The following is a 13,858-nucleotide window of genomic DNA, read 5'->3' as shown; positions in this document are numbered from 1 at the left end:
AGAAACAGGAATTAAAATTAGAATATTAGATTTTGTTTCATTGCCTGATGAAACTTCACAAATAATTTTTGATTTAATAAGTACTATTTTAAAAAAGAATAATTTAAACAATAAAATTATTGCCCATTGTGCTGATAACACTAACGTAAATTTTGGTGGAAAAGCTAGAAGAGGCATCAATAACGTTTTTACGAAACTTAACGAACATTTGAAGCAAAAAAATATTGGAGTAGGTTGTGCAACGCACATTCTATACCTATACTATTCAAACAGCATCTGACTTACTTCCAGTTGATGTTGAAAATATTTTTGCAAACATTTATTCGTATTTTTATATATATATTGTGCGTGTTGAAAGTTTGACTAAATTGTAATACTCATTTCATCCCATTTGTCCCGCTTTGTCTCAATAAAAATGTGGTCACTTTAATTTAGTAGCAATGTTGACTGAAAAAAAAAAATGATTGTTAAATTCTCAGTTTGAATTTGATTCTAATAGACATAATAACAAAGAGTTCGGGATCTTCTAATTGAGTAGATATAAATTTTTTACGTAACAATCTGCTTATCTTTAAGAAATAAAAATAATAAGAGTAACAATCTTAAAACTTCAAAGATATAAATAGTTACCAAATATTAAACTTTCTTGTTTGAAGCAAATCATGCATTCTTATTTTGCACTGAGAAATAAAAATTTAAAGTATTTTTGAAATTAAGGACTTTTAAAAACCTTGTAACAAAATTAAGTATTTTTAAGGGCCCATATTTTCCAAAATAAAAATTAAGCAGTTTTTTAAGGACAGTAAGAACCCTGAAAGAGGAGAGCTTTCTCTTGCTAAAGCTGGTCTTAAATATTGATCCAACAACTCAACTTGAAATAGTTAAACCACGTAGACATAGTAACCGCCACTACTCCAGATAAATATCAAGGGGAGTTCTTCCCATAGACCAGTGTTTCCCAAACTTATTACTCTTGTGTACCCTTTCTAAATTTTTCGTAACGCTGTGTATCCTAATAAAAAAATTTATGTATTTTTTACTATGAAAAAAGTTGCACAAAAGTTGAAAATTACAACTGACTTTAGACAATACTAATTATTAACTGTTAACTCAGCAAAAAATAGCCAATAGAAAAATATTTAATTGTTAATTTTTACGGAGAGCTTTGTTTTTAAATAAAATTTTTTTGAAATGTTCCTTTGTTGTAAGATATTCACATAAGAGCGGGTACCCCCTCTAGACTGTTCTCGTACCCCTGGGGGTACGCGTACCACACTTTGGGAAACACTGCCATAGACTGACAATACACAGGAGTAACTAGAGGTGAAAGATGCAAATTTTTTAATATTACAAGGGGCACTACTAATCATCTATCTCTCTTACCAAATTGTATTCATACATTAAGAAACTTGTTCAACTAGCTTTGGCAACAAAATAAATCCTATTTATGAATGCTGTGAAGAGAGATTCGTTTACTTCATATTTAGGATACTTTTTTGTTTGAAAAGAAAAATATCTGCCATTTGTCTCATAGGCAGATATTAAGCAGCCTTGAAATGATTTATTACAGTAACTATTTTTAAAACAAAATTTGTTTCAAACATAATTTTAATGTTTTCTTTGATTATGGTGTTCATAAATCAGAAGTAAAGATGCATTAGTGATTATTAGGTACATTTCTATCTTTTGAAAATATTTTAGTTGTAAATTTTTCACGATTTATTAATGAAAGACACTCGGCTTTTAACCATGGACAGCTTAATCCACTGTTTACATAGAAGACGTTTCAAACCAAACAGAATTTCTTAGTTTATTTCAGACTAGTCTCACCCATAGTGGACATAAAGTTTACCTCCAAAGTTGTGAATCACTGGCTGTGGATGAGTGACCACTTCGATCACCCAGCAGGCAAGAGAGAGGGTGTGCGGTATGTCTCCGTAAAACTGTTCTACTGTAGAGGGACTGATTTTGCGCGCTGGTAGTCTGGCTACCAAAGAGGGGGAGCCATCCACTTTCCAGAGGATCAAAATTGTATTGTCTTCGAGTCATCCTCAGGGACGCTTCCCAGACCATCGGGGTAATAGCCCATTATGCAGCTCGGTGAGACAAACTGCAACCGTTTCAGTATAATGATTATGTACCTATTTCTTCAAGAATTAGCTTTTTACATTTTTCCTATCTAAAATTTTTTCACCCATACATACAATTGAAAAAAAAAAAACAAAAAACAACCTTATATTTTTAAATAATAAAAATGTTAAGAAGTTTATAGGCTAACAAAATTTTTTAAAGTTATACACACAGTTAAATGCAATAGCAATGCATATTGTGAAAAATAAGATGCAGCAACTGATGAAGATTAATTTTTTCTTTTTGTAAACTTTAACTGAAATTGCTTTTTTTGCTCAATTCACTCCATTGTTATTTTTTATTTCTTTAAATTCAGACAGTCAAAAGACTGAAAACTTATAGGGCTGCCAATAGGATAAGATTACAAAAAATAGTAGCTTTAGTTGCTTCAGATATCAAAATTTGTCTCCACAGAAGTTGCTAGAGGCATAAAAGTTTCCCTCTAACATAGTCTTATTATGTATTCCAAATAACGTGAGGAAATATATATAAAGAAAAAATTTGCATATGTTACGTGCTGAGCTACATTAACATTTTCAAAGTAATAATTGTAAATACATAAAAAAAAAAAAAAAAAAAACAAATTCAATGTTTTAAAAACACTCATACATTATACTGATATTTAATAAGCTCTAATTTTCAAATGCCAAAGTAATATTGAATTAGAATTTTGCCAGGAATTATAAATTACAATATGTTTTAATGAAAAATTAATGGAGTAGACTTGAACTTTTTTTCATTTCTGCATATTTTTTAAACAGTTGCAGAAGTTATTTGGCCAGTTTACTATTTTTTTTCTTTATTAATTTTCACAAATATCATTTAAATACAGTTTCATTAATATTTGCCGCTCAACCAAGTCAGTTCTTTTAAAGATTAAACATTTTTCAATAGCACCCCAACATATATTTTTTTCTTTGAATGAAACTTCCCATGCATCTAAAATTTGAGTACATTAACATTTTTATTATTCAATATTTAAATACGCAAGAACTAGTTTATTTAAGTTTCTTTTGAACTGAAAGATAAATTAAGCATAAATGTTGATCATTATATTGAGGATGAAAAGCTTAGACTTATGCAAAATCTCTTAGTTAGAAGGTAATTATTTAAAGCTATTCACACGTAATCTTAAGAGTAGAAAATATATCAAAGATTTGAGGATTTAATAGAAATTTTAACTACAGAATCTACAAAATTATGTATGATAGGAAAGGTTAGGGCTCATTTTCAACGAGAGAGTAAAGTATATAAGGGCCCAACATAATTAGTAATAGTCATTTATAAGAACTTATGACAGTTAAAACTTACACAATTCTTTTACTTGTTAAGAAATCTAAAACAGAAGTTAATTAGTTTATCAAATCAGGAGAAAGACCAAGGGCATTTCAAATAGACCACACTTAATTCATATCAATTTATTTATATAACTTCAAAATGTGCTTGAATGCTGCAGAAATTTTACATGTAATTCAAAATATACAATTGTTTTAAATCGAAATACACAAAATTAAAAAGAAACAATTATTGAAAGGATGTTGCGATAAATAAAGGTGAAACACAAACAATATATGTGTAAAAAAAAACAGAATAAATAATTGCTTTCCTAAGATTTATTTGGATCAAAAAATAAGGCTAATGTATCCCAACCATTTATCTCTATATTAGCTTTTTTATTAAAATTGTTTTTGGCAACCTATATAATAAAGTAAAATTACAATAAAATTCCACCACCAGAAATTTAAACAGAAGCTCATATCTAATCACTAAGATCACTTTAAAATGGTACTCAGTTAAAACAGTAATAATTTTGTTGGTACTTAACTTCAATATTGCACATTATCAGAATGATTTTGAGTAAATAATGCACATGTTATTAATGTAATAAGTGTTATGCAATTGTTCTAGTTTAGATGAGAGAGAAAAAAATTTGTTGGGTAAAACAGGGCCGCGATGAAATGAGTGCCAGCTCTTTCATTACTCGAAAAAGTTACCAAAAACAGAAGAGGTATGAGCAAACTTTTTATTCTTTATAAGTCATAAATTATCTTAAAAGCTAAACAAACACAGTATAATAAAGACATCTCAGTTACAATGTTAAATGGATGATCATTTTGGGCCCTAACACAAAAGCAAAATAAGTTTTTAATACTCATTTATTTACAAACAATTGCAAATTCTTTTATTTTTTATACCCAATTTTTTTGTATTTTTGCAATAAACTGTTGAACTGCAACTCTAATACATGAGCCTGTAACTGAATGAAAAGTAAAAAAAGAAAAAATAATATCATGGTACTGAATGCATCAGTTGTAGGCTCATGAATGAGAAGCAAAGAGCATTCAGGGAAAAAGATCCAGTTTTTCCTACAAAATACTTTCTTCATGGTTGAAACCAAGTTTCATCCATGCAATCAAGGTTTTACAATTGTCCACTTAATGAAATTGTTCTTGAAGATCAGTGGTTACTTTTGGTTTTTTAACTGGTTTGAAAGCCAGTCCAAGCCTTCATATAAGCCATCACCACTGGTTGCACATGTAGCTTGAATGTACCAGTTGCGGTTTCGTAGGGAATGAAGACCAAGTTTATCAGTTATTTCAGCAGCATTCATGGCGTTAGGTAAATCCTGTAAAAGTGTAACATTAGAAAAAATTCAAAAATGCAAAAAGAAAAAATTCTAAGACATTTCCCTTTTACACAGAAAAATAAAATTATATTTAACAGTATTTGTTATTTATCAGACTAAGAATCTTGGTATTACATATCATTAGTTAAACTTTTGGAATTACTTAACAGAAATGAAGTTAATATCGAATTTATTTTTTTTCTTTTCTTCATAAAGCATTTTAAATATGGTCTAAATCGAGTTAAGCCAACTTTTTACTACATTTCTTCTCTTCTACACAAATTGTCTATTGAGATAACTGGTTATAAGGCATAATAAATAGATGTGATAAAATAGATTTTAGTAAGCAAAGTATAGAGCTTGCATTTTAAGTCTGGAAGAAGAGATAGTTGATATGACAGAAGATAAATTAATCTATAATAAAAGAGTTTGTATATCTGTCTCTTTTATAGATCCAGAACTGTTTGTTATCCTCAAATGTAGACAAAAGGAAAATTTCCTTTTAAAATTCATTTAAAAATTTAAGTTTCTTTGGGAGGAACTTTTGAAAAGAAATTTCTATTGTAAATTAGTCATTGCTTTTCTCAAATATTTACATTCATAGCTCTAATAAATCGAAAAATGAGTTTATTACGCATTCTTTAATATTTAACTATATTTTATTCAAAGGCTGGGAGATATCTATTAAGAGTGGGAAAAGAACAAAGTGAAAATACCCATCAACTCAAATCATGAACAAATTAACAAAGTGCATAAAACTATTTTGCACAAAAATTTTACATGCTTATCTCACCACTGTATTGATCACATAAAAGTAAGCTCAAGGAAAAACATAAAAAATTCTATGAGGATATTCACCAAATTAGTATTTCTTAAATAATCTGAAATATCAGGTTTATTTATACCTTTATGTTCGTACATCAATAAACAATTTGACACTGATGATTGAAAATCATTTAAGTGTTAACCAAGAAGCGCTTTTTCAAATATATTTCAGTTAGTGCTTTAAACTGAAAATACAAAAATTTCAAATACTATAGATGAATAACTATAGAATAAAATGATTAAAAATTTATGTTTTTTCTTCTTTTTAAATCTATTTCTAGCTAAATTTTGCAGCAAGGTTTTTAATTTTCAAGATTGCCATTTTGATAATTTTCAAGACTATTAGTTGAATAGTATTAGTTTTTCTTTTCTTTTAATATTACATTTGAAAACTTACTTTTTATCAACAGAGGGAAAAGTTTTACACAGTATACCATGATGTAACTATCAATTTACCCACATCACTGAGTTTGAGACACTTATGAATTTTATTAAAATTTGATTATGTAAATAATTGAATTTCTTTTTTAATACCATACATACTTTCTATCAGTATTCTAAAAAAATAATCACGAAATTTTGGTTTAAAAATAGTTATACCTGTTTATTAGCAAATATAAGAAGTACGGCATCTCTTAGTTCATCTTCAGCTAGCATTCTCATTAATTCCTCCCTAGCTTCTCCAATACGTTCTCTATCATTACTGTCCACCACAAAAATCAACCCTGCACAAATAGAAATTCTTTTTAAAATATATATATTAAAAAAAATTGCAATTTCTTTGACAGATCCTTAAAGAAGAGGTTCACTCAATGAGCAACAAGGTACCTGATGTCTTTATTTGACTAAATTTTTAATACTTTTTAAAAAACAAGTATTCATCACAAATGCAAAAGTCATGAATGCTATCATTATCTCAGCAATTTTAAAATGGTCTAATTTGTTTCCTTTATTTAATTATCTTGATGCTTTTATTTTTTAAAGAAAAAGCAGCTCCAACCTTTGCATTTGCGTTGAATGGATAACTTTAAAACAATCCAAATTTAAATCAAATTTTATTTAGATATTTTTGACAAATTATTATATAATGATGTTGCAGTTGAAAGTTGGTTATCGTATGAGTGCCAAGATTTAGATAAGTTTTAGAAGAGCAGTTCGTTGAACCACAGGTAGCAGGTAGCCCAAAATAGCTTTACAATTTTCTTACACTTAATTTCATACTTAAAAATTTACTATATTGTTGAAATATAAAGCTTCCAAACATTTAAAGACAATCAATAAGGCAATAAGAATTTTTGATTAAATGAGGCATAATAACAAAAGAGAATGCTTTTCTTATTTTAAGGAGAGGTTAAAATAAAAAAATAAAAACTTGTTGATATTTCAAAACATTATAAAAAAAGGTCTCCATGCTTGTCCAGAAGAATGCACTTTTTNAAAAAAAAAAAAAAAAAAAAAAAAAAAAAAAATCTTATTTTTTATACTTAAATTACTAAATAAGCAATTAAGCACTGAAGTTTTTAAAAAAGTTTCTAAGCTTTATAAGACTTTTCTAAGAAGCATAATTATTAGTCTAAATTGCACTAACATGCTCATTGTATATACGTGTGATTTCATAAGTAATGGTCATGCTGAAGTATGTATAACATTTCATAACATTTAAAAACAAAACTATGTTTTTAATCCTTTTCACTAAATAAAAATCATTCATATAATCTGCAATCTTTTTATACCACAACCTTAAATTAGGTGCAGGATAAAATTTATTTTTTAGAGATTTTCATACATATCATGGAATTCTGGAACCATTAAACGGTTATTTATGTTTTGAATTCAGGTGTGGCTTAGCCCCAGGCCATTTTCCAAATGTATACTTTGATAATGTATATTTAACGAAAAATAATTTGGAGCTCCATAATTTCAGAAATTTTTTTATTTTTATTTTATTATTTATGTTTGATTCTTCCTTTGAGCTGTTTATGATGTTTATTATATAATTGCTTGCCCATATCACTCTGGAATAAAAAAGTGAACAATGGGACAATCAATATCCTCTCATTCAATAAACTAAATTATTTCTGGAGAGTAATTAATTTATTTACCATGTGTACTTTTTCTTAGCTTTTCTCATAAATATGTGAATTTTTCTTTACTGCAGGCTAACATGTTAATTTTGCCTTTATGTTTCCTTATACGTTAAATATTACCGATTTGCAGTTCTTATTTAACTGGATTATTAATGCTAGATAAAGTATTGTTTAATAAAAATATTTATATTTCAGCACACAAATATCTTGAGTATAAGAATGTGTTAGCTTATGACCATAACTAAATAAAAGGAAATGTGAATATTATATCATTGCTCTCTGGGTATACTTTAAGTTACTATTTAATGATTTATTGATTTTAGATGATTTATTTTAAATAGTTAAATTTTTTTTTAAACAGGCTACAAATCAGATATAAATGCAAATTAGACTCTAGCAATTAACTGAAAAATTATAAAAAGCTATCTTGCATTGCACATTTTTCTGTGAACTCTATGGGTTAAAAGTTATTATGCTTAACATTGGATGCTTATAGAGAAGGGATTATCCTATAACAGGGATGGCGAACCAATGGCACGCAACACAATATTTTGGGGACTCCACCGATCACAATTGTTGTTACACTATGAAGCATACGTAACAATTAAATTGAAATTCACAAAAAACAAAATAATAAACAATTATTAATAAAAAAATTTAAAATTAATACTAAAAAAACAATTAATAACCGTAAAAAGCAAGCTAACAGTAAATAACTAGCAAAAAAAATAAACAATCCTGCTTAAACTAACATTTTACAACCTAATATAAGTTATTGGTCATCTAATCTGCAACAACAGAAGTCACACTGATGTTATTTTAAGTTGAAATTACGTGTATAAGTGAGACATTGCAAAATGTATTTTTTTCCCCAATGTAAATAAAGAGTTTTGAGTTGATAGTAATTAGTATTATTATTTTCCCAATAATCACGAAGTCAAAATTATTTGACGGCACGTCTATGACCTAACTAAGAAATTTTTTTTATAGAGAAAATGGCATGTCTGTGTATAAAGGTTCGCCACCTGTCCTATAACAATTAATTTACAGTACGAATAGAACGTAAACACAGGGTGGTTAGGTTATTACTATTTAACTTTAAAGTACTTTTAACATTTTAACTTGGATAAGGAGTGATACTTATAAGATGCTAAATATAAGAGCTAAAATATTGGTCATAAAAAATGAAATACGATTCAGTTTGTCAAAACAAAATAGTCAAAATTAAATAAATAAAAGGATAGATATATACATATATAACAATCACACCTAACCAGTTAATTGCAAAACAATTAAAGAGATCTGAAGTTTTACTTACCTTGAGTGTTTTGGAAGTAATGTCGCCATAGAGGTCTAATTTTGTCTTGACCACCAACATCCCATACGGTGAAGCTTATGTTTTTATATTCCACTGTTTCTACATTAAAACCTAAAAGAATAAAAAAAATATTTTGCAATTAACATCAAAAACAAATTAACAAGTAGAAAATAAAATATTTCATTAAATTAGAAAATAAAGACAGGCTTGAGTTTAAAAAAATTCATGAAGTCAACTGCTATTTGATGATATATTTTACAATTATTCACTAGAAATATAAAATTTTTTACTAGAATAGAAATTTCTCACAATCTGTGCATAAGTCTTGCTGGCCAGCAATAGAGGAACTATTGGTGAGGTTGGGAGAGTCGTTGATTTCGAGAGATAGTGAATCTCATAACCATCAAGAGAAAAATAGTTTTCAGTTCAACCAACATAGCTGCTAAATCAAAGCACTATTTTAGCCTAAAATAGTGCTTTGATCTAGCTACATATCAGTCCTATTACAACCATCATCTATATTAAGCCTAGAGCCTGGAACTCACCCCAAGCTAACCTAATTAACTAAATTCTAAAAAAAAAGTGTCTCAATTACAAATAAGAATACGAAGTGTGACAACGCAAATCTTATAAATTGTGACAAGATTGTCAACATAAAAATTAAGTAATTTAACATTGATAGCAAAATCTCAGTTTGACCTTGAAATATTTTTCCCCCTTTAATATAAAAACTATAGATATTATGATATAAGTTTAGTTATAATAAACTACTTCAATAAGAAATACCAATTTAAAGAATAACCTGCGATTTAGAAACAGACCTTTTCACCCAGGCATAAGGATGCTTTTATTATGTCAAACCTCTGTTTTCGTTAATTTCTGCACATTTATAACACATTATATAAAAAATTAAAAATGTCACTTTTTTTAATCCAGTTCTTATATTATCATTGGAAAAAACCAAACAATTATAACATAAGATTTTCTAAATAACTATTTATTTGAAACTTTTCATGAAACAATTATTCTAATTTTCTGCTTTAAAAACAATTTGGAATTTCATTTATTTATAAGATAAAAATCACAGAAAATAAAGAGGCACTAGATCGCAATTTTTTTTAAATAATGAACGAAATAGCTTTATTTGCCATAGGGTTAATATTCAACAAACAGCTCCAAAGACTCACCAACTTGGAAAGAATTCTTAGAAGAAATACATTAAAAAAATATGAGTAAGTTACTAATTATGGTAAATAACAAATTCTAGTAACATATTTTAATAAAATACACTATAAAAACTGCCTACCTCCAGTACTTTTGCAAAAAAATTTTCATGTCTTGATATGATACAATTTTAAAAATATCTTTGTGATATCCTATGAACAATTGACAATCTACCAGGAACCCGGAATCAAAAAACTTAATGCTCTTCCATCTTCACAAAGGCTGTGGCAATTTTATGAATGAGGGATTTTATGTTTCAGATTTTAATTTGAAATTATCATAAAAAGGAGCATTTACAATTATTAGCTAACACTGAAAATAAAACTTTAATTCACGATCAAGTTATTTGCTCAATCGTAAGAAGAAAAAAAAAACCTAATCAAATAAACTTGATTACATATTTGATCTTCAATGTATTTTAATTTTGAGAATAGTCTTTCTACAGGATACAATGAAATTGATGAAGCCCTTTGACATGGGAGGCCTTATAAGGACATCAAAATTCTAAGTAAAGATAAGTTCATGGAATAAAACTAAAATAGGTTGGCAACAGATTTATTATGAATCTAAACCAGATGTTTAATTTTTTCTTCTTGCTAACTAATTTCGACATTTTTACTGGTGCCAGTTACCTCACATCTGAAAATGGAATCAAACGTAGCAACCCACTTAAATATTAAGTTAACCTGAATTACAATAATTTTTTCACAGACAAAAAACAGGCATTTTATAAATAACTGCGGATCTATAACAAATGTTAGCCCACAGGCAACTACTATGATATGTGCTTCTACTTTATGTCAAAAATGAACTCAAATATTCAAACCCAGTCCTGTAAAATTGGAAGCTAATTTGTATTATGGTTAATTTTAATCAAGAACATAAGGTATCCTGGGCAATGGCACTAAAAGAGCAAAACTATTAAAAAAACAAAGGCATTACAGAGGTATATTGAGATACTAACTTTTATTTTACAATGCCAACATGTTATTTCTGCTAAAAGTTTTTATAAAAATATAGCAATACATAAACAAATTTATTATTTAACATTAAACAGTAACAAAAAAAAAAACAATAATAAACACACTGAAGTTATTCACTGATAAAATGTGAAGCCTATCTCTTTTCAAAAGTACCTTGAAATTACACCAATATTTAATCTTTGTTTCAGTAAATGCACAACAATAAAATTTTCTTACATTTGCTTAATTAGTAGATAGATTGAAAAAAAAAATATTTTTTTGATGTAGTGAATTTTGAGCATTGCTTCATACTGCAATCCCATTTTCCAGATCACTCCATTTAAGAAAAAATATCTTAAACAAATTATTAACCAAAAGTAAGTAAATTTCCTGAATAAAGACTTGGGTTAGGCTAACTCAACGAGTATAGATTCGGCTGATTTGATCATATTTCCAACAATTACAAATGGGTGAATAAGAATGGCAATTTTGATTTTAGAAACAAGTAAATACAAACAGCGACTTGTAACTTAAAACCAGGTAAATCTGAAAATCAATGTTTGATAGTAAAATAGTGTGAATGTGAATTGTAATAATAGCAAATTTGACAGTTCCAAATATTCAAAGTCGCAAAAGATCCTCCGATCTAAAGGACTCAAATTGATGCCAAAATCCAATGGATTTTAACTTCTCTCTAAAAAGATTTAGCAAAAGTTTCATCAGCTTTTAAGCTCTCATTTTTTGGCTTGTGACCACCTTATTGTTTTCTATATAGGTATTAACATGTTACGTTACAGTAAGCATCATTGACCAACAATGTAAAATATGACAAAATATTAATTTTTAGTAATGACTGAAAATTCATAAACTACTACATAATAAGAGTGCTTCCAACAAAATTGTAAAATTGTGGTTTCCCTTAAAATCAGTGTTGCGATTACGTTTTAAGCGTCATATTTTTAAAAACTTCTGATATCCGAAACGAAAATGATACAATTCAATAATTAGACCCCCAAAATTTCATTGCAATTCAAAAGTTTAAAAATCTAATTATACGTTTGATTTTTTTTAAAAATTGAATGGAATAACTTATGCATTTTTACAAAGAAATATTGCCCGTAATTATGTATTTCTCAATAAATAAATATAAAAATTTTGACAAGAAAATAATAACAAATGGCGAAAAACAAATTTCTGAAAACTAATACATTGGATCAAAAAATTTAAAGATTTTTAAATATACACTATTTCATGTAAATGTCAAATTATCACTCAAAATGTAAGGGTTATGAAATAAATAAAACAATAAGATTAAATAAAAAATATTTTACCTATTGTAGGAATTGTAGTCACTATTTCTCCCAATTTTAATTTATACAGTATGGTTGTTTTACCAGCAGCATCAAGACCAACCATCAATATTCTCATTTCCTTCTTGCCAAAAAGGCCTTTGAATAGGTTAGCAAAGATATTACCCATATTTAAATAGAATACTGGAAAACCTATAAGAAGTCAAACCATTACAAAATTGAAATAAATAAAATTCCAATAATTATGAAATTCTAAGTTAATTTCATGTCAAAATAAAGCTACTCAAATCAATAATAAAAAAATTTAGTCAAATTTTAAAACTATAAAACAAATATTAATAAGGAATGTTTTTTAATCGAATACTAATTCTGTTAATCAAATTACAAACTACTTCTCTAATGAATTCCAATTGAATTATGAAATCAAAAATAAGAAGCAGAACAATACATGATATACAATAAATATAATATAAATACATCAAAAGAGTATAACAATATTTTCAAAGATATGATAATTGGAAATCAGAATGTGATACTAATTTACCTCAAATGTGAAATATTTGAGAAAATAAAATTCTCATGCAGGTAATCACAAATTTGATGTTGACTCGTTCACTTCGAAATGTTAAACTAAATACTAGACACAATAGCTGACAATGTACATAAATGTTTCGCTTAAATAAAGGTTTGAAACTGAAGCGTAAAAATGTACCACCAAAATCAAGAGAATCTATTTTACAACACGTAGATATTGACACATACGCAATGATGACGCTTTTTACATTAACACAAAGTTATGACTCACTGATAAACGAGTTTCATTTTGGAAAATATCGCATAAATAGAATGAGAGCAAAAAAAAATATTTTATACATCAATTGTTGGAAACTAGTAAAAATGTAGAACTTACAATTTGAAATTGTCCAGTGGGCGATAAGGATATTAAATGGGCTTCACTAGTAAACAGGAAAAATTTCGATTCTGTTTTTGAACAAAATAAAACACTAAACTATCAAATGTTAGCTTCAATTAATGAATAACGATGAAGTTAAGTTTAAAAACAAAAATTTGGCTTATATAAATGTGATAAATAACATAAATTTAAATACTTACCGGTAAAGGTAATACACGGAAAATGGCGGTCATAGAAAGGAGTTGACAAGGCTAATGCCACGTCTAGTCATTGGTGGGGTACGCGTTGCGACATCCTTCTTTCTTTTTCTACTTTTTTAGTAAAGTGTTTCAATTATTAAAATTATGAAAATTAATAGCTTTTAGTGTTTTTTTAAAATAATTAGATCTTTTAAAAATGCAAGTTTGTTACAAAGTTCCTAAATTATGAGAAATCGAATTTTCATAAACTTATCAATCAGAAT

The 13,858-nt window shown here is 27.4% G+C and overlaps 1 protein-coding gene across 1 annotated transcript; it reads right to left on the bottom strand.

The window, feature by feature from the left end:
- Nucleotides 1-3,533: 3,533 nt before the first annotated feature.
- LOC107436304 (ADP-ribosylation factor 1-like) lies at nt 3,534-13,752 on the bottom strand. The gene is given in 6 exon segments (XM_016047957.3): nt 3,534-4,650; nt 4,652-4,756; nt 6,182-6,306; nt 8,987-9,097; nt 12,504-12,674; nt 13,596-13,752. Coding segments are annotated over 5 exon segments (531 nt in total). The 5' UTR covers nt 12,652-12,674; nt 13,596-13,752; the 3' UTR covers nt 3,534-4,608.
- Nucleotides 13,753-13,858: the final 106 nt, after the last annotated feature.

The sequence above is a fragment of the Parasteatoda tepidariorum genome, chromosome 2 (genome assembly GCF_043381705.1).
Source record: "Parasteatoda tepidariorum isolate YZ-2023 chromosome 2, CAS_Ptep_4.0, whole genome shotgun sequence".
Classification (NCBI taxonomy): Eukaryota; Metazoa; Arthropoda; class Arachnida; order Araneae; family Theridiidae; genus Parasteatoda; species Parasteatoda tepidariorum.
This window is presented reverse-complemented; position numbering and strand designations above follow the sequence as displayed.